This window comes from Sesamum indicum, linkage group LG5 (genome assembly GCF_026168435.1).
Source record: "Sesamum indicum cultivar Baizhima isolate 11 linkage group LG5, ASM2616843v1, whole genome shotgun sequence".
Taxonomy (NCBI): domain Eukaryota; kingdom Viridiplantae; phylum Streptophyta; class Magnoliopsida; order Lamiales; family Pedaliaceae; genus Sesamum; species Sesamum indicum.
Window position 1 is genome coordinate 18,278,527 of NC_142661.1, and position 20,737 is coordinate 18,299,263.

At 32.8% G+C, this 20,737-nt stretch overlaps 2 protein-coding genes across 3 annotated transcripts; one reads left to right on the forward strand and one right to left on the reverse strand.

The window, feature by feature from the left end:
• The first annotated feature begins 14,423 nt into the window (after positions 1 to 14,423).
• FOLB1 (Dihydroneopterin aldolase) lies at positions 14,424 to 16,575 on the forward strand. 2 transcript variants are annotated; one of them, XM_011079462.3, is made up of 3 exons: positions 14,424 to 14,586; positions 15,556 to 15,748; positions 16,229 to 16,575. In XM_011079462.3, the coding sequence occupies exons 1-3, from the start codon at positions 14,568 to 14,570 to the stop codon at positions 16,431 to 16,433; spliced, it is 417 nt and encodes a 138-aa protein (XP_011077764.1). In that variant the 5' UTR covers positions 14,424 to 14,567; the 3' UTR covers positions 16,434 to 16,575. The 2 variants fall into 2 exon arrangements, with proteins under 2 accessions (XP_011077764.1, XP_011077763.1); XM_011079461.3 differs by having other exon boundaries at positions 14,426 to 14,586; positions 15,544 to 15,748.
• Positions 16,576 to 16,823: 248 nt separating this feature from the next.
• LOC110011993 (uncharacterized) lies at positions 16,824 to 20,525 on the reverse strand. Its single transcript, XM_020693852.2, has 7 exons — positions 20,367 to 20,525; positions 19,558 to 19,735; positions 19,298 to 19,380; positions 18,691 to 18,852; positions 17,889 to 17,999; positions 17,303 to 17,369; positions 16,824 to 17,222 (listed from the first exon to the last, which is right to left on the reverse strand). Exons 2-7 carry the CDS (start codon positions 19,673 to 19,675, stop codon positions 16,948 to 16,950), a joined length of 816 nt encoding a protein of 271 aa, XP_020549511.1. The 5' UTR covers positions 19,676 to 19,735; positions 20,367 to 20,525; the 3' UTR covers positions 16,824 to 16,947.
• Between the last annotated feature and the right edge of the window lie 212 nt (positions 20,526 to 20,737).

Here is a 20,737-nt window from a genome sequence, read left to right on the forward strand (position 1 = left end):
CATGGACTCTACTACCCAACAAAACATATGCATCTAATTTCACTTCTTATCCCCCGCATTAATTGGGAATTTAATTGTTTATGAAAATTTCGAAATGACTTAAACAGCTGGTCGGTATCTTAGAAATTACGAATATAAATTTTAAAAGATCTTAGAAAGAGAAAAGACTACAAGCTGAATGGTCGGTATCTTAGAAATTACGAATATAAATTTTAAAAGATCTTAGAAAGAGAAAAGACTACAAGCTGAGAAGTACAGGTAAGGTGATCCACGCCAACGGACCTAGAAATTTGCTTCTCAAAAAAAAAAAAAAAAAAAATGCATAAAATCCCCTATGTTTTAAAAATTATGCAAAAAACACCCCTATTTTTATAATAGACTAAAAACCCTCTCCTATTTTTTTTAATCAGCAAAAAAACACCATTATGTTAGCAACTAACGAGAAATGGAGGAGACATGCGTCTACTGCGTTCGGTAGTTATTTTCTGCGGTTTAGGTTCATATTTATTGACATTTTGGATTAAAATACCCCTTTATGAATCTATATAACATACAAAGGGTTTTTTTCACTTATTTTATGTCTTCTTTTTGTCATTTCTCACTCTAAAAAATAAACATTAAATTTTGTCATATTAAATTTAAATTGTAATATTAAATTATATTTAATATATTTAATATTAAATATTAAATTAAATTATATTTAAATTCAAATAATTTTATAATTGTTAGTTATTAAATCTAAAATTATTTTTAACTAATTAAAATATATATTTAATTACAATAATCATTATTATAATTATGATTAATTAGCCAAAATATTTAATTATTATAATTATTTAATATTCTTAAATAACTAAAATATATTTAATTAATATAATTAAAATTAATTAAAAATTTAAAAAGAAAAAAGAAAAACTGCTATTTCGTCCCTTTTTTGTTGAAAACTTGTTTATAAGTTTTCGGCGTTGTCCGGACAAATTTCCAACGGTCAATGGTACCACTAGAATTCTCTTTTCAAGACGAATATTTTCATACCTTCAATTTGAATTTTTGTCAATCAGAGGGAGTGGGCTGAAGCCATGAAGGCCGAACATGTTTGCCATAAATTCGTCTCCGTCCGGTCGAATCTCGATCTCAAACCACCACCATCAGACTCGTCTCTTCAAGACGATTCTAACGAGACCGCCCTCACTCAATTTGGTAAAGAATTTACAGAAATATGAGGATTTTAATTATCTGCGGCACCGGCAACAAGATGGTGTGGGGGAGCCAGGGGGTGGGTTAGCTTTTTTTTTTTTTTTTAATATATAATAATAATATATTTTTAAAATTTTAAATTATTTATATATAATATAAATTAAATAATTTGTTGAGAAGGGTGAGCCTAGTGAGCCTTTCTCTTTGGCTGGCCTTTGAAGAGGCAGGCTTCTTTTTTGGGGTTACTGTCTCTTCTTAGACTAATCGTTTTTGGGTTATTATACCCATCATTATTACTATTATTAAGTATAACATTAATATAGATTAACAAAAAAAAATGTGCTCAAGTCGTAAGTGCTACTAACGACCTAGACATATTTTTAAAAAAAATTTAAGAAAATAAAAAAAGTGAGGAGTATTAACGACTCCTCTTAGCAACTAACTATACCCATTTTAGGATAAGTTGCAACTTTTTTTTTATAATATTATAATAAATAAGTAGCACACATTTTTATAATGGGTCAAAATTAGGTTGGATATAGCCCTTAAAATTAGTTGGGCACGTGGCAACATATTCAAGTGGTACCGTATATGAAGCACTATTTAATGTGGTACCTATAGATATTCCCCAACAAAAAAATTCCAGTATGCTTATGATTATTTAGATCTATAAATTTGTTCTAACTATTGGATTTTAGATTATGGGTAACTTAATTATTGGGATGTTTCTATTGCGGGCACTTGCAACATTATCGATGTATTATATTGATTTCAAACTTACGTTTTATTATCCTAAAGATCGCAACAATAATTTCGTGATTTTTCTATCCCAATCAATGTGATTGTGGTATGGATCTTGATTGTTTTTAATCCATGGACCCCATCAATTGATTTTGTCTATATATATATATATTTGATATATTTATATAAAGTGAAATATCTATTTATATTTTTCTTAATAGAAAAAAATATCAAGACTGAAGTAACATAGTGTCTCCACTATCCACGTCATATAGGAAAATTGCTGGGAAAGGAGGAGCGCAATTTGATTGCATTTGAAAGGAACATAAAGCGCAATGCGCCGACCCATAAGAGAGAATTTAGGTTCATTATGTTGAAAAGGATAAATTATAGAAGAAAGGTGAGGGGGGATTAAGAGAATTGTCCTGAAAAATAATAAAAATATCCTCAAAATAACCTTTTAGTACTGGAGTGTCTCAAGATTTGCGAATCAGCATATTGGGTCGGGTCTCGAGTCACGATTCAGATCTACGATCTAACCCAAAAAACTTGTCTATTGAGGCTATCGGGTCGGGCTGCGGGTCCTATCCTGGGTTCGAAACCCGACCCTGAAGATATGTGTCTGTGGACCGTTGATCTATATGACATCACTGGACTAAGATGATGACACGTGGCAGGGAACGAGTGGACCTTTCAAGCATGCAAGTGGACCCACTCAGACACTATAAATATCGTATGTTTAGTTCATTTGTGGTAAGACATTTACTATACTCGTAACCCACTTTAGATCGCTTTGAGTTCGCATCTTAATTGCATGCTCTATCTCAAAAACTTCACTTATTTAAGAATGAGAAAGTCTTGGTTGTTAATCACCCAATAAGCCTAACGATCTACCCTCTTTTCTCAGATTTTCTACCATTTCGAGAACGCAGATAGCTAACAACATGCGACCTGAATAAAAAAGAAAAGCCATAGACATTGAAAATGTTTGCGTAGAGGATGTGCAAACAAACAAATATGATTGTAGTGAAATGATAGAAATGTAATTGGGTAAATTTTATTATACCCAATATATCCTTTTTGGCATATTATCATAGTAAAATCGATAAAAATATCTTTTATTGCCTATGATATAGTAAAATAGCAAAAAACTCAAGTAAAAAAAAATAGTATAATACTGTCTGTGTTCTAAAAAATGAAATAAAAAGTTCTCCTATCTAAAAAGTTGATAAAAGGGGTAATTTATTTTATTTTTTTAAAACACATAACATAATATGTTAATTATTATTTTAACAAATAATTTTTTATTCATTTCATGTATCACGGTTGAGTAAATAATTGCATTTAACCCTAATAAAATCACAATGTGGCCGACTTATTGTGTAAGTATTGTGGGTTCCTTAGTCTTAATTATCACATTACAGATAAAATTATTAATTCAATTACTTGCATGCTATTAAAAACTGATTATATACTACTATTTATCGTATCTGTTACTTATTTGTCAATTTGCTTACTAGTTGGACAGGACAACCTCTTCCATTTCCATAAAAATTAAGATAGTGAACTTTGCTTGAATTTACTTATAAAAAAAAAACAAAAAGCAGAAATGTGCTTGAATTGTATAAGGGTTTCTCCTATGTTTAAAAATCTATGGCCAAATCAAATGTAAAAAAAAAAAAAAAATCAAAACAAGGTACAAGCTACAAATTACAATTATATTTTTTAAGGAAGATCACTTCTGTATGGAAAATTCTAGTCTGGATTTAGCTAAATTTGAATTAATCATATAGCAAATATAATATATATTTCGTGTGATTGGTGTACGATTCAGCAAAAGTGATCAATCACATAACAAATATAATAAACTTGTTATGTGATTAATTTAATTCGATCAAAATAATTTTCCCTTCTGAATATACCCCTACAAATCTATTCACCCTTCTTTTTTTCTTTTTCTTTTTTTTGACCTCCTTTCTTGCAACTGAACTCTCTTATTGGCTTTCGCTACGATTGAACAGTGTCTCTCTCGTTCTGAAACTCATCAGTGTCTTCCGTTGTGATGGAGTGATGAGCAAACGGAGGGAAACAAGAACATCACTCTCATCAACGTCTGTAATATCGATCTTCACCATGAAACCCACCTTCAACACGAATTGAACGCAAGAAACCTGGTTGAAGCATGGAACCGCGGACATCCGTGTTTCGGGTCCGGCCGCTTTATTCGACAGTATAGATTCGTCGTTTAACTGGCCGGAAGGTCCGGCACAGTCTGGCTCTGGCGCGATTTTGTAAACAGGGGCGGGTAGGGTACTAGGAAATATCCTTGAAAAACATGTCCATTGGTTTCTGGGCACATTTCTAAGGTAAAAAAGAAATATTGATTCATTTACATCCTTAGCGGCGGACAACGTTGTATACGAAACAAAACGTTAAGAGGTCACATGCATCGCAAAACATGCAAGTTATGCTGTTCTCAAGATTAGACAGAAATTACTCATTCATATCTTTAGTACGTAGCAGAGACAATGTGAAAAAATACAAATTAACGCGTTACATGCCTGAAACAAAAACGAGCTGTTACGACAAAACAAAGTAAACAAACAAACACGGGAAGTAGCTGCTGAGCAGTAAACGGACCGTCGAGATCACAAATTTTAGGCAAGCATTTCATCAGCTCCGCAGGAGACAACGGGCACAATAGACAAAAGCATTCTTTATTATGCGGAAGATAGAGCTGAAAATTTGACGCTTAATGGCTCCTCGGACGGGAGTCCGGAAGGACGGATACGCTGATTTTCGAATGTTGTCTGAAAACGGCAGCATCTGCTGGTTGAGGAAGTTAGTAGAATGCAAGGTGTTGTTGGGTTGGGCCATTGAGTTGTTCTTGTTGGTAGAGAGAGAAAGGCGAGTTTTAGTGTGATACTAAGAGAGGGATGAGCGAATGGTTCATATAGGATGCGGGTCTCACCACCTAATCGCAAATTCTTGGAAACTTCACATTCGCATGAAGTCCACCCCACCACCCCCTCCACCATGGACCCCAACATCCCCCCAAACCTTCCGCCGACATGAGGGTAACTTGGACATTTGAAAGATCTTAGGAAACAGTGGCTAAAACTCGTACGGTAAAGGTGAGTCCACTCCAGCGGCGATTCTGCCCGACAATTAATTCTAAGTAGACCCACTAGAAATGTGCTCTCAAACAAGAAAAAGACCCGCCCCCCCCCCCCCCCAAAAAAAAAAAACAATAGAAAATTTTCCAAACGTGACAAAAGGCCAAAAAAAAAAAAAAAAAGACAAAAGGCTAAACTTACGTTTAGAACATTCTATAATTATACATAGATTTGGTTCAAGTATGTGACACCAACGTACTGATTTATTGGATTAAAATCAGGACAAAATGCATTCTACTTTCTGTATGATACGAAAATAGCAATTCTATCATTTGTATTAAATAAATAAGTTAGTTTTTTTTTTGTGTCTTAGAAAAGAAGCAAAGTATCCGTTCACGCTAGAGATGCAACACGTGTCCTCTGTGTGATCTTGGTTAAATTTTACCTATAAACTGATATTTATACCCCTAATTTGAACCGTTGTATTTATATATATGTATATATATATGAATAGTGAAGATTTGATAAACAAATCAATGGCATAGATCTTTTTTTATTTAATCAACGGTCCATATTTATATATACAATATATACATATAATATTAATAAAAAATTAAAAATGGACAGAAAAGTTTGAAGGGGCAGAGGGAAAGGGGAGGGGAGCATTAATTTTGTATATAAATTATATTTGTAAATTAATTCTGGACCATTGATTTTTAAAGACAAGATATCAATCGTTAATTTTGAATAAAATTTTATATGAAGCGGGGATTATTACAGATGTAATATGAACCATTGATTTATATTCAATAAGATCCAACAAATTATAAAAAATAAGACAAAAAAATATATTTTTTTAAAAGAAAAAAGAAAAATGGGTGCGTGTATCACACTACTTGCATAAGAGGGGTATTTTGTTCATTTTATTAAAATATAGAGAGATAAATTATTTATATTTAAACATAAGGAATTAAATTGGTATTTTTGCGTAACACAAGAACGTAGAATGGATTTTGCCCACTAAAAGCAATTTTCAAAAGTGATTGGTCGGTCTTGCCGAGAATCCAACTATGCACTTGACTTGCTCATAATGTCAATTTAAAACGGAATTTTTTTACTTAAATTAGATTTAATTAGAACAAATCAATTATAAAGTAAGTGTGGTACACCTATTATATGATAAAATATAAAATAAATTGCTTTATAAATTATTGTATTTTAAAAAATAAATAGCTAGTTTTTTTGTAAGATAATAATTTATACATATATAAATCACAGGAATTACTTGCATTTTTTCCTAAATTTTGAATTTGGCCTCGGGTTTCAAGTGAAGGGTTCCAACACTGTCGCAAACTTATTAGTATAGTTTATTGTATTTTTTTTAAAACTGTATAAAAAATATACATTATTATATTTATTTAATTTATTAATATAATTTTAAAAATTAATTAAATATAATTAATTTAATAAAAATAAAATTAAAAAAATAAAAAAGAAATGTAAAATTCAATTCACAATTGTGAACTCATGTCCACGACATGAAGTCACATATTGAGTCCACGAGTCCCCGACGCTATTTTTTTTTTTTGAAAATTTTTTTTAACATCCATGACTCGACATATTTATATTATATATTTTAAGTAAATAATATTTATATAATTTATTTTTTTAATATTATTTAAATAATTAATCCCAACACATTTTCATAGGAAAGGGGCAAAATTAGTTTAGATCTGACTCCAATCGACATGATTGCGGACGATCTTGATTAATTGTGAATTCCAATCAATTAAATTTTTACACATTTGATATATTCATGTAAAATAAAATATGTGTTCAAAATACAAATCAATATTGAGGTAATATGAGATAGGAAAAGTGTTGGTAAAGGATAAATGAAGAAAGCCGCAAACGTGGAAAATATTAGCCTATCATAATTGGTGTCCTCTATATTCCGCCGTTTATTCTTGTTTGTGCAAATGGAGATCCCAGCTCCATTTCTTTTAGTATTTATTATCTTTCATTTTGGCTGCATTTGTTTCTGTCAAATTATCAACCGAAACCTAAAACTCGATTCCTGAAAAAATGAATGGATTGTGTTAAAGGTAGAACCATAGGGGTATGAAAATATGGATATACGAATCAAAAGTTGATGTTAAGAAAATATGAATATTTAAGAGGTTTTGAAGGTTGATTTCATTCTTCTTAAACTGAAATTTGCCCCCACTATATCGTTGATGTCGGGTTAAGCAAACTCACTTTTAGAATACGATAAAACCAACCAAGGCTTGCCGAACAGCAATTTCAAATACAACTCGAAAAACTAAAATATCAAATAAAGAACTGATGAATATAAAGTGTATATTTTGACACTTAAGTAACTTTTAAGAAAATATGCAGCCATTCCAATTTGCATCTTTTCAATCCAAAGTTGCAACCTTTCAATAGAAACACCTTTTTCTGATTAGATGTTTTTGGAAAACAACTTTTAAAGGCGCAGCTTTAAGTTTGTTTTATATTTCCAAAAATTCATCTTATTTCAGTAAAATTTACACTTTTTACAAGAAATTAAAATAATTACAAAGCATAATTTTTAAAATAAAATAAAATATTATATTATTTCATATGACATACACGTGCACATATCCAAGTGCCAAATGAATTATATATAAATTCCCTCCTTTAATTATTCCCTCTATTTTTTAATTTTAAACCTTTAATTGGATAACTCTTTTGTTAAGTATTAAAAACTTAATTAATTATTTTATATAGGGCATGGAATTTTTATGAACAAGCTATCCAACAGGGCAGAATTTGACAAATAACAATGAATAATAGTGCTTCAAGCTGAGCAGAGCTTGACAACATTCTATATAGGGTATCAGTGTTATTTCCAACTTTTACCATCCATTTAGCATGTGATAGTAAATTTAAAAATAAAAAAGAAAAAAAAAACTAATAATAATTACTGAAAGTGGTAGTGTAGTCATGTAGACAAAAAATGATATACCAGGGTATCGTGTATTTGTTTTTGTCAAATTATCCAAAAATTAGTCATCAGCTGCCCCTACCTTGGTGATAAGCAAATTCCACCACCTCAAATCACAGCACAAACAACAAGTGTGTATCATAACAAGGTTTAGATGGAAAATGAATCACAAACTCTCCGTTGGATTTGGTTTCTGACTGCAGAGGGATCGATACTGCTGGGATTCACTGAAGCACAACTGTTCTTTTCAATTCTTAGGCTCTCATCTTGTTTGTTGTGGTTGAATTTTGTCAGACTTGGAGTTGTTGTTGTTGCTTGGCTTTATTGGTGTTTTGATGTACGGATGCTGAGTCTGGGCATAATTAATAAGGAAGATAGTAGTCATTTTGTGGGAGACGCACAGCGGGCGCCTCCAAATACTGCCGCCAACTGTCCTCAACCTTATGAATCATATACTATACCTGACACAAACAGAGAAACTTGATTGTCGGAAGTAAAAGTGGCTCAGCAGTTTTTAGTGTGAGGACGCGTGCGTTGAGTGCATTTATTTTTAAAAATTCTTATTCTATCCAACTTCAGTCCAATCAAATTAGATAAAAGTATAAATACACTTATGATCAGCACTTTTAAGATGTACATCAACCACGGTAAATATTTTATAATTGTCATAAAATTATCTCAGACCCAGCCATATCCTGTCCAAATTAAAATTTTCCGTTTGTTTGGGGTTTTGGGAACAGCAACTGAGCAGTTTTCCAGAGGTGCCTGCCTCTGCTCTGCTTCTATTTCCGACTCCAAAAACAGTTGCCCCCCACTCCAATTCCGTTATTAATTTCGCAGTAACACGACGTTCGGAACATGAATTTCACGCAGTTACTAAATTAACATCACTCGCAGTATTACAAGGTTACATGAATCACAGACAAGCTGTTAACTAGTCGGAGAGAGTAATTAATTAAACATACATGTAAACACACACACGAGCAATATTTTGAGCTGACAAAGTTGTAATTAATTGAAGAAGGTGGGAAGTTGGATTTCAGTTCCTCCATGGGAACCAAAGGACGGAACGGCGGAGGGCATTCTTGAACATGCGGAACAGGGAGGAGAACATCCGGCGCTTCACAGCTCCTCGCACCGGTGTCGTAAATGACGGGCAGGATCCCAACATGGTGTTGTCTGAAAATGGCACACAAGAACTATAATATACTTCAATATTTTCTGCAATGAATGCGTTGCTGCTCTTCTTCTCCGTCAGGAGAAAGAGAGGCTTTATTATAAGGATTTGGAAAGAGAGAAAGGAGTTGGTGATGGTCTCAACTTTGAAAAAAGGAAGTGGTATTTATAAGAATCCAGAGGAAGTTTCATTGGAGGTTCATATGAATGTGTACCCCGGAGAGGGTGCGTGTTAGGATCAGGACTTGCGCACGGGGGCTTTATTAGACGGTTGAGTTATGAAATTGTTGTGGGCATGGAAAGCTGATATTACTGGAAACAGGAAGCCTGGGACCCCGACGACCTGGAGGGCATTTTGGGAAAGAGTTGACGATGTGGAAGTGGTTGCAATAAATTTAAGACTTAAAAAAGCCAGTAAAGTTGGAAAAGCTGATGCAGACAATTTGGGGGGAGAAATTGTGCTCAGCCCCGAAATCAAACTTGGGCCGCATTTCCCTCTACTAAATTATGTTGTCCGATGCATCCCTCTGTTTATAATTAAGATCAATTCTCTCTTACTAAAATATTGCACGATAAATGTCACATGAATCTATAATCAATTGCAAGTTTTAAAATTTGATTTTGGTAAGCAAATCATTGAAAAAACAAGCACACCCTTCAATATAGAAACGATCAAACAGAATGAGATCCACGCATCATGGCTTGATGACCCAAAATATCAGTCATTAATTGATGCTGTCATCCGACAACTTAGACTTGATCACTTCAATCTATCGCATATACCAACAACAAGAAAAGATTAGAACTAATTAGTTACGTCCGACTTTCTTGACAAAAATAAAGGACGTTGACTTATATTAATTTGTTGTCTTATTATTCATTTTTTATGAGAGATGAGAGAGAAGTCTAATAGCTGGATTTTGTAAGGTTAAGAATGTTTTTTTCAAATGTAGGTGCCGTCGAAAGTCCAAAAAGAAAAGGACAAAGAAGTTGGTGAGAAATAATCTAATAAGTTTCCCCTCAAAAAAAAAAAAATATTCTAATAAGTTTCCTTATCACCACTAATAACGTGGTAAAGATAACATCTGATATAATAACTCTATACCTCTATGTACTTACAGATTTTGCTTACAACTGACGAGCTCGAAACTGTAAGTGCCTATACAACTGTCTAGCACACTAGATATTGAAATACATTATGATTATATTCGGAAGAAAAAAAAACAACAACAATAATAATAATAAATTACTTAAGCGACTAAAATTATTTTAAACGAAAATTTAAGAGATCAAATATAACATTTACCCATTCTCAATTAAATAATCCAATAGGGGAGTAAAAATTTAGAAGAAGAAAATACAGTGCCTCAAATTAATATTTAAATTTAAGTCTAATGTGATGAACTAATTATATTTGAAATTTGAAAATTTAGTTTGGTCTATGGACAAAAATTCTTTGAATTGTTCCAGTTGCATGTAATTTGCTTTCATATTGGGTATGTCTAATTATATATACCCACTTTTCAGTAGTGGCAAATATAATTTTGAATTGTTTGGTAGTCAGTCTCATGATGTCATGTTAGACTTATACATTATGTTTGATTTTGTTTTTCACTTGTTTTTGGGTATTTTGTGGAGATAGAGAGAGAAAAATAAAGATAAATAAAAATAAGTTAGAGATAGTGTGTATATTTGGATTTGTTTTTGGAGATAATATAAAATAAGTATGTTATGTTTGATGTTGGGTAGTGGGGAGACAAAAAATACTGTTCATTGTCAAATCATGTCTCTTTTATATATATGTATAAAAATATATATAATGTATTTAGTTGTGAGTGGATTAAAATAAATATTATTTCCTAATTATATATGTATGAAAATGAAAAAAAATAATTTATGTAAATACACTTTTAAAAATAATTAAATGCACCCTAATAATGGATTAACAATGTCTTTTGTTAGTTGTTCTATTCGAGGTGATAAATTTAAATACATTATTCAAATAATGTAATATATGAATTAACCACGTAGAATAGTTATATTATTTTATATTTTTTAAAATTTTTAATTATTTCAATAATATAGAAAATATTACGTATAAAATATTAAGTGGTTAAAATAAAATATATTTGTATTTAAAAATGAAATACTTAGAAACAAGACAAAAATATGACAAAATAAGGAATGCCAAACATTGCTTCGGTTTTGGGCCATCTCTGAAGCCGAATATAAGGATACAGTTTTAGGCTAGTGGAAGTGGGACAATAGTGGCCCACGCAACGTCACTTTGTGTAATATTTTAGGCCTTACTATGCGCATAATTTTGCGATTAGATTTTTTATTTCATTCTGGTTACATTTTTTTTAAATAATATGTAAATAAAATCTTCTATTAAATAAAAAATAAATGGTGCAATTGTAATTTATCCTAATAATTCAATTGACTGTTGTGTCTGAGAAGTAACGGATGACTAAACATATGTAGTATAGTTAGTTTATGAGACAACGGACATAAAAGGACAAATTGCCAATAAGGTTACAATATATGAATAGCAGACAAGTTTCGCGCCAAGCTGAGTCGAGCCGAAAAGACAATCGTCAGCAAAGCACAACCGAAAAAACACACAAGCAGAGTAACTAGATAGCTAAAGTAAATGGAGAATTAACGAGCGTCTACGTGGAAGACAACAAATTTTATGTATGTGAATGAGGGCCACGAAAGCAACGGAGGAAAGCATTCCTTAAAATGCGAAAGAGAGAGCTGAAAATTCGGCGATTGATGGCTCCTCGGACTGGAGTCTGGAATGACGTGGGGTACGCTGATTTCAGGATGTTGTCCGAAACCGACCGCGTCTGGTCGAATAAGTTAGTAGAATCCAACACTTTGTTGGTTTGGGCCATTGCTTTGTTCTTGTTTGTAGAGAGAGAGAGAGGGTAGGGACTTGAAAGGGAACAAGTAAAGCTTTTATAGAGAAGGCAAAACACGTAAGACCGTGACAGGGGACTTTCTTGGTAAGTTCCCTCGCCCACAAAGAAATAGTAAACTACTACAAGCCTAATTAATCACACATATTAATGTCTAGACAGTAAATTGTTGATGGAGCATGAAATAACTTAAAATACAGGTCCAGTAATAGGTTTGTTGAGTTGATTATCCAACTAATTTCATCTCAAATTGCAAATTCATGCTTTCAAAAATTACAATATAGAAATATTAAAACACACTCATTCAACTACTTATATAAGTTTTGACAAATAGGAAGTCAGAATTATTTATAAAAGCGATTTACTTAATTTAAAAAATTATTATTATTTAGATTGGATGAACCAAAAAAGGTATGCAAAAGCAGTTGCTGATTTCCACAAGAGTCGGGTCATGTAAGTGGACTTTGCGGATTATTAAGCAAAATATGCCGAGTGCCGCCCCAACTTGGTGGTATCTTACGTAAAAGTTGACGCACAAAAGGCCAACACTTGGAGACGTGCTTGTGTAGTATTTTTTTATTACTGAAATAATTAAGACAAGCTATTTCTATCTTTTAAATATTATAAATTACTATACAACATGAATATAGTAAAATATCATATGCCATTATTATTACCCTATAAGAAATAGGGATAATTATATCTCCCTTTTCTAAAATTTAATATAATCATACCTGGATTTTCTATAGTTTAAAAAATTATATTTAGTACCCATATAGTTTGTTTTTGTTTAACAAATAGATTCCTCTATTAGTTAAAATTCACTAAATTTATTAATGTTAATAAAAAAAGTAAATAAAAATTAATATTTACTCTCGATTAACTCATTACCGACTTATTTTAAGTTAAATAATTTTTTTTCTGATTAAACTACTCTTAGAACGGTGAAAATATATCTCATCACATGCATTAACACATGAAGACGTATAAGGGTAATTTGATCATAAAAAAATTTATTAACCTGAAATAAATTAAAAATAAGTTGATCGGGGGTAAATATAAATTTTGATCTGAGTTTTTTGTTAATAAAAATCAATAAACTTTGTGAATTATGACTAACGAATTGACTTATTTATTGGACATAAACAAACCTTATAAATATTGAATTAATTTTTTAAAATTATAAAAAATTTATATATAATTACACAAAATCTCCAGGGGAGGAGTGTAATTTTCCCTAATAGATAAAAGAGCTGGTGGGGCTTGCAAGGGCATTATGAGAGTGTTTACAAGAGATTGAAAAAATAAGTTTCAGCTTTTGGCTTTAAAAATGTACTTTCAAAGTGTAATGCCATTTTTCGTTTGGGATTGTTAAGAAAATTACTTTTAGACCAAAAGTCAGAAGCACATGAGATGTTTTTTGCTGCTTTGATTTTTTTTAAATAAATTTAACTTTATTTTTAATTACATTATTCTTACTATAATTTTACTCCTTTTCATTTATTTATGGAATTACATATTTAAAGTTGATATTGAAGTTTTTAAATAATTTGACTAATTTAAGAATAATCAGATTTACACTTTCACATAAAAATTTTATATTTTATTAGCTATATTATCTAATTATATCATTCCTATATCTTTAAAAGAATATATAATAAATGGCTATAATTAATTAATAAAATCAATTTTTTTTTTGCAATCATACAAGTTCAATTATTGTGTATGAATCAATAATAATAATATTACTTAAAGGGAGCATTATCAAATTAAATATTTAAATTTTTTATTAATATTTTTTTTAAAATATATTAATAGAAATAACATTTATATTTTTAGAAAAAATAATTATTATTGAAAAATAGCAAGTGCAAATAAAAGCAAAAATAACATCTTTTTAACATATGGGGACAAAATGATTTTTAATCAATTAAAATTTTATTTTAGAATGAATTTTTTTCTTACAGACGATCCTTTTTAATATTTTTTTTACATCCACTACCTATTTTTAATTTTACTATAATTTTTTATTTTTCTACAAAATTAACGTCATTAAAAGCAAAAGTTTTCGTATCACTCTCTATATATGTTTAGCTTCCTTACTTTTTTTTTACTTCTTCATTTGGAATTTCTAAGTAAATATTCTCATAAAACAATTAGATAAAATCAGAAAAGAATATACCATAAGAATTAAGATCATGTCATATGTGGCTGAATAATTAAAAAAAATAAAAAGAATCTTATTTTTTATATAATTATTATTGTAGGAAATAAACAGCAGCGCGAGAGGGGGGGGGTGGAGGTGAGGAATGGAACTTCATACTCACCCCTATAAACTGATACATTAGCCACTCAAAAGGGCTACTCTCTCTCGCTCTCTGAAGGGAATCTCAAGACTGCGGGGCACCGGCGATTATATCACTCATGACGTCGGCCGGCGCTGGTGAGAGTATCTACTGCACACACGCTCACGCCATTATACATCTCACACCAGCAACACGTATTTTTATTGTTTGTATGTGTTTTGGGTCTCCTTTTATGTGGTGTGTTTATGTAATTATTTTTGAAAAAGATGATTTCTTTTTCTCCTAACTATGTGAAGAAATTGGTTGTAATTAATCTTTTTCATATGCTGATTTCTGGTATTTATGCAATTGCAACTGATTGGCAGTCTAGAACAATGGCTTTTTTTGAATCTTTTCATGAATTCTCCCTAACTTTGGAAGGTGAGTGTTCAAGAATTCGGTGGGTGGATGATATTATGGTTATAATCGAAGTATTTCTTTAGCGAAAGGTCTTAGTGAAAACTGGGTTTTTGGGGGAAGTGTTATTTTCATGTTTATGCTTAAGGAATTGCATGTAAAATCAAGAACTTGGAATTATCAATCTTATATGATTGCTTTATTAAGCTGCTTATCTGCAAACATATTATCTCGTATACCAATTTTCTTATGTGCAAAATGGCTATGCAGGTTATTTTCAACATTGTAAGTGCAAAATATTGTGAATCTTTATTTAAAGCTCCATCTGATATGGCACTTGCTTGTTTTAATGTCCTGTAACTACTGTGTTCAATTCAGATTGTTGTAGGTTTTTGCAAATTTTTCAGTGTGTTTGTATTAAATATACCTTATCTTTGTGTTGGAGCTGTAGTCTTAATGTCCCACAGACAGAAATTTTCCATGGAGGTTCTGACTACTGCATTAATTTTTTATAGAGGTTGAAATGTCTATAAATGTGTTGTTTTTCGATAATCATGTTTTCTGTTCATTCTCCATTATCATTTACCTTGATAGATCTTTCGATATTTATGATATACTTGCTATCGTGAATGTTTCATCTGTTGTCTTGTGATGTAATGGGAGTCAATGACCTTATCTGTCGACTGCACTTTCATCAGCTGTATTGACAGATTACAGAGAAATGATTAAGGGAGACAAGCTTGTATTAAGGGGTCTAAAGTTCCATGGGTACCATGGGGTGAAGCCAGAAGAAAGGAAGTTAGGTCAGAAGTTCTTGATTGATGTCGATGCTTGGATGGATCTTCAACCCGCGGGTAGTTCTGACCGCCTATCGGATACCATCAGCTACACTGCCATATATAGGTAACTCATAAGTTTGTATTATCTGTGTACTTAATACCTGAATTGAGATTGGCAAATCTCCTAAAGTTTGTACTCGATATTTAGATCTATAAACATTGGTAGTTATATTATGTCGTGGCATGTAATTTACCATGAGGTGTCTTACAAACTTTTCTTCAGTGTGAAATATTGATAAATAACTAAGGCCTTTGTGACTTGGTAAGTAGAAAAGCCTGTCTAAATCCTGGAGTAAAGTAACAGGGATCTGGAAAAAAATCTTCTTTAACTGAGATTCTTCTGGCCAGGAAGAACTGGAATTTGATAATTAGGGATGATAGCAAAAGATTCATACTTATTCCCAGTTAGTGAGGTTGCTCTATTGCTATATCCTTGAGATTCTGTTTTTGAAAAATAAATAAATAAATAAGGGTGGCATATCCTGCCTCATGCTTTATTTTCATGTAATGCATTTATTGATGGATATATGCTGCTCAATTGCAGCATAGTTAGAGACGTTGTAGAAGGAGCCCCGCACAATCTTCTCGAATCTGTAGCTGAGCAAATTGCATCGACAGTATTGGGCAAGTTCTTCCAGATTTCTGCTGTCCGAGTACAGGTCGGAAAGCCGCATGTCGCTGTGCTCGGTCCTATTGACTACTTGGGGGTGGAGATTGTTAGGCATCGTACAAATGTTGTACAAAGTTAAGCCTTTTCCAGGCTTCACCATTTCACTTAACTTTGTCAACTTTTAGATTGTAAAATGCTTGTGATATTTCGTTTCGTCTATCTTGTCTTTTGGTATACATTTTGTTTTTGAATTATTAATGACAGCATTTTGTTTTGAGTTATTACTGTCGTTCAGGTTTATCTTAACTAATGCATAGAAATCTCACTTGGCTATTGTGCACAGCGTTGGCTTCTTTAAATATGTACATAGGGAATGAAGTAAAGAGTTTCTTTTCTTCTTTTTTCATTTTCCTTTCTTCAAACAACCTTAGCAAGCAGGAACAATTGTTTCACTTGCTGTTTGTTTCCCCGCTAATGATGTTAACTACACTCATAGTTACTGCTATAACTAAATAGGGAGAAAATCCAATTTCAAGGAGAAAGAGCAATTTTGCTAGACGAACGGCAATCACATGCGTGCCAGTACACAAAAAAAGGAAGCAACAGTATAGCAATAAAACATGAAAACTCGGCCTTCAACTGAGCTGCAAAGCTCACGCAGCCATAGCACCCTGACTTCTAGTTTTGCTTTTGCGATCCCATATTGGAGTGGTCTCAATAAGTTTATGCGGCACGAGTCGTTTTTCTCTTTTAGTGAGCTTACGGAAATTGTGCACCTTCAACTTGGCTATCTCAGCCTCCTCTTCTGGAGTTATCTCTCTTAGCACGACGGTCAGTCTACACTCTGGTCTCACTTTTATCCCGCATTTACCTTTAGCATGATATGATATCCTTTTCTTGAAGAACCCCTTTCCAACAAATGCCTCAGCTTCAGAAATGAGAGGCAATGTTAAATAGATGAAAAGAACATCATACAACAAAAGTAAGATGGAAAAAATATATATTTACCAACAAGAAGACGGTCGGGATCAAATCCATGATTGTGTGTTGCATTGGCACGAGCTGAATGTATAACCTGCACAAATTTGTTTCATTATATAGCATCTGAGTTTGCATTCTGGCAAAGCCTTAGACCAGCAGGAGAGACAATTCTGGTGCTAGTTAAACAAGGATGTGAAACAAAGAAGTGCGGCCTAAAAAGCTAGCTTCGTTATTTTCGATATCCAGATCACAACTCACGTGTCACTCTACCCCCGCCAGGTGCATGGTTTGGAAAGGACCATGATAGGCAGGTTTGGACATGAATACTGGGGGTGCTTTCAGAACCCCATGCACCCTCATCCCAGGAACAGATTCCATTGCATTCAGTTCCTTCACCTTTTTGAGTGTGAACAATGGGTGGAAGGACGAGTCACGAAGAATAGAGTTAGACAAAAAAAATTATGGAAAGAGAAAAAAGGAAACCTAATTCAGAAACCAGACAAATAACCTCTCCTCTTAATCATATTGCTTTTGTCTACTAAATATTTGCCTACCAACATACATTGCACTAGAAAACATTATCCTTAATGTGTATCTAGAACAGAAAAATCACCTGGTAGACTGTTTTAGCAGCTCTCTTCACTGTCACTTGCAACTGCAGCAAAGCATCTTCAACACGCATTCCACGGACCAGGGCAGCAACCAAGTTTACCTTCTTAGGACTCTGAAACAAACTTATGTATTAAGTATGGAAAACTGAAAAATACACAGAAGAAACATTATAGGACAGCAGTTAATCCATAAATAAAAGATATGCTCCGGCATGTCACCTCGTGTGCCATGGCTTGTTTGAAGTTCAAGTATTTCCAAGAACAGATGAAAGATAAAGGTTCACCTTTGATATTGATAGCCAATTCAGAAGACTGATACTACCTAAAATTTGCAGAGGGTAAAAGCAGATTAAATTGAACAACTAGAGAATTCAGTAGTGTGACAGAAAACCTCGTTGCTCAACTCGGAAGTTACAGCAACTTGCATTATTTTAGTTCACACATAAGATCTGTACAAGAGGTCAAGAACATGTAGCCTTGAAGAGATGACTGGGCCGCACGAAAAACTTTACTGACCTACAAATGATTCTTGGCAAATCATGCTAAATTCCTTCTTCGTGTAGATCATCCACCCCATTTAAAGGCAAAACATAGTGACAACCATAAATCAGGAAACAACCTAATGCATGAGCTACTTTACCAATGACCAAGCCATATGGACGTCACTCTAAGAGGTAGAGTTGCAAACACCACACAAGATACACATAACTGAGTCATTAGATGTTCACACTCTGAAACAATGAGGTTCGCGAATTCTTTGATGTAACTTTGCCATTTCAGAAAATCAGGATACAGGAGGCTTACCTGTTTAATTCCCTTTAAAATCGCTTGAACTTTTGAAGGCTTAGAAATGGCCTTCTGAGTTTCAGTATTTCCAGTGCTTGAGGGTAAAGCTGGTATTAATGGTGAAGAAACTGGCGTTGCTTCAGATGATTCTGCAAATAAACTCCTCGAACTGGTGAACTCCTGTCAAAAGGTAGCATACATTCCCAACAACGGGAAAAACAATTAAGCAACAAGTTGATGACTTGAATTGTGGTTTGTTTCTAATGCAGTCAATCCAAGACCAAGAAACATATGGATGTAGTCATAAGGTTAAACTAGCAGTTTCATGTGTATAGTATCAATTTAAAGGGGAAAAGTTAGCTCTATCAGCAAATGAATAATATAAATATATAGGATTATGCTTAATTTCAAAAGGTTTTTACAGAACAATAATAGTTGCTGTTTTGATACAAGTACCATAAACAATAGAACTATCCAAACCCAAGTCACATTCATTGTACATTTCATATGTTTTATTCAGTTCAAAAATTTCTCATAGAAACAATACAAAGGTGGCAATCAATAATGTCAATAAATGCAGTTCGTAGCAATTTTTAGAAAAAAAATGAGGGAGCTATAGAATTACCAATTTCTGTAAATACAGATACAGTGGCCTTGAAATAGTAGGACAAATTGAATTCCGTAGGCTTGACAAACAGGGCGCTTCACCTGCAAAGGTTTCATTAGCAGTCAAGAAATTCGTTAAGGCAAAAGGAACTTGGAAGAAACTTTTGCCTAACCCATTGGTCTAACCACTGTAGCAGTAGAATAGACAAAGGTAACGCTACTAAATGATTTAACAATGGAGCAATCACAAGCTTTCATTCAACTCAAATATCAAATTACCAGACACCAGAGAAGCCTTTGCATGACTAAAAGTATTGAATGGAGCATTGCGACTGCATTCATATCTCTTAGTAACCTGACGCACTAATGACTGCAAATGTCGCTGCCAGCCAGCCATAATTCGGGTCTAGAAGATTTTCTTGAAGGAAGACTTCACCACTAGGCAATATCAAAATATCTACAAACAGTAGAAGCCAGCATTTTAGAGTATGTCAAGAAAACACTTCAACAAGAATCCAAAGCAGGAATTTGTAGATTTTAAGATTTTTTTCAAACTACACTTTCTTTAGTCAGCCATCCCGTGTGCACACATGAGACTGCACCAAAACCTTAATTGTTAAATTTGTTATGCATAAACACAAAGCAAATTTTTGCCACATCACAACAGATGACCATTAAGTCGGCGAATACAATCATTCTCAAAACAGCTAACAATTGTCATTTCGTCGAACACGTTGCACGCACATGAAATTATTCCAAACCCACCTCAAAACCCTCGTAATACCGCTTACGTTTCGGCTACACCTCTCCCAAAGACCCCAATGAAGAAAGAACTTTATGAAAGGATAAAAGTTAAACCATGAAATAAACTAGGCGCTTGCAATCCCTTCCCAACCTTCAACCAAAGCAACCTTACATGCATTATAAACTGCTAAACCCTTTTTTGTACGCCTTCATTCAGGCAGAAATTCAGCTTTTCACACAGCTGAATCCACCAATCATCAATTTCTTGGTCAAACATCCATGGTCCAAGCTCACAACATTGAATATACTTTAGAATAAATGGAGTAGAGAAGTAGGGGACGTACCCGAGATAGAAGTAAATCGCCTTCGAAAAGGTAATTTGGGGAGAATGGCAACTGAAGAACGAAGGAGCTAAATTTTCAGCAGAGTTTAGCAATTCTCAGGGTTAGTTATTTTTTTATTAATAAATATAATTTACCCCAATTCTCAGAACTCAAATATGCTTCAGGAGGAGTGACTGCAAAATTGGAAATTCCTATTTACCTCCCATAGTCTTGAACTAAATTCCAAATGCATCCTTGAACTTTTGCTAGGTCTCAAATATATCCCCAGAGATTTATATGACCAGAAAATTCGATATATTTTTCTAATTATTCCATCTTACTATGATATAAACTAAAATTAACTTAATATAAAGAACGTTTTTAACATATAA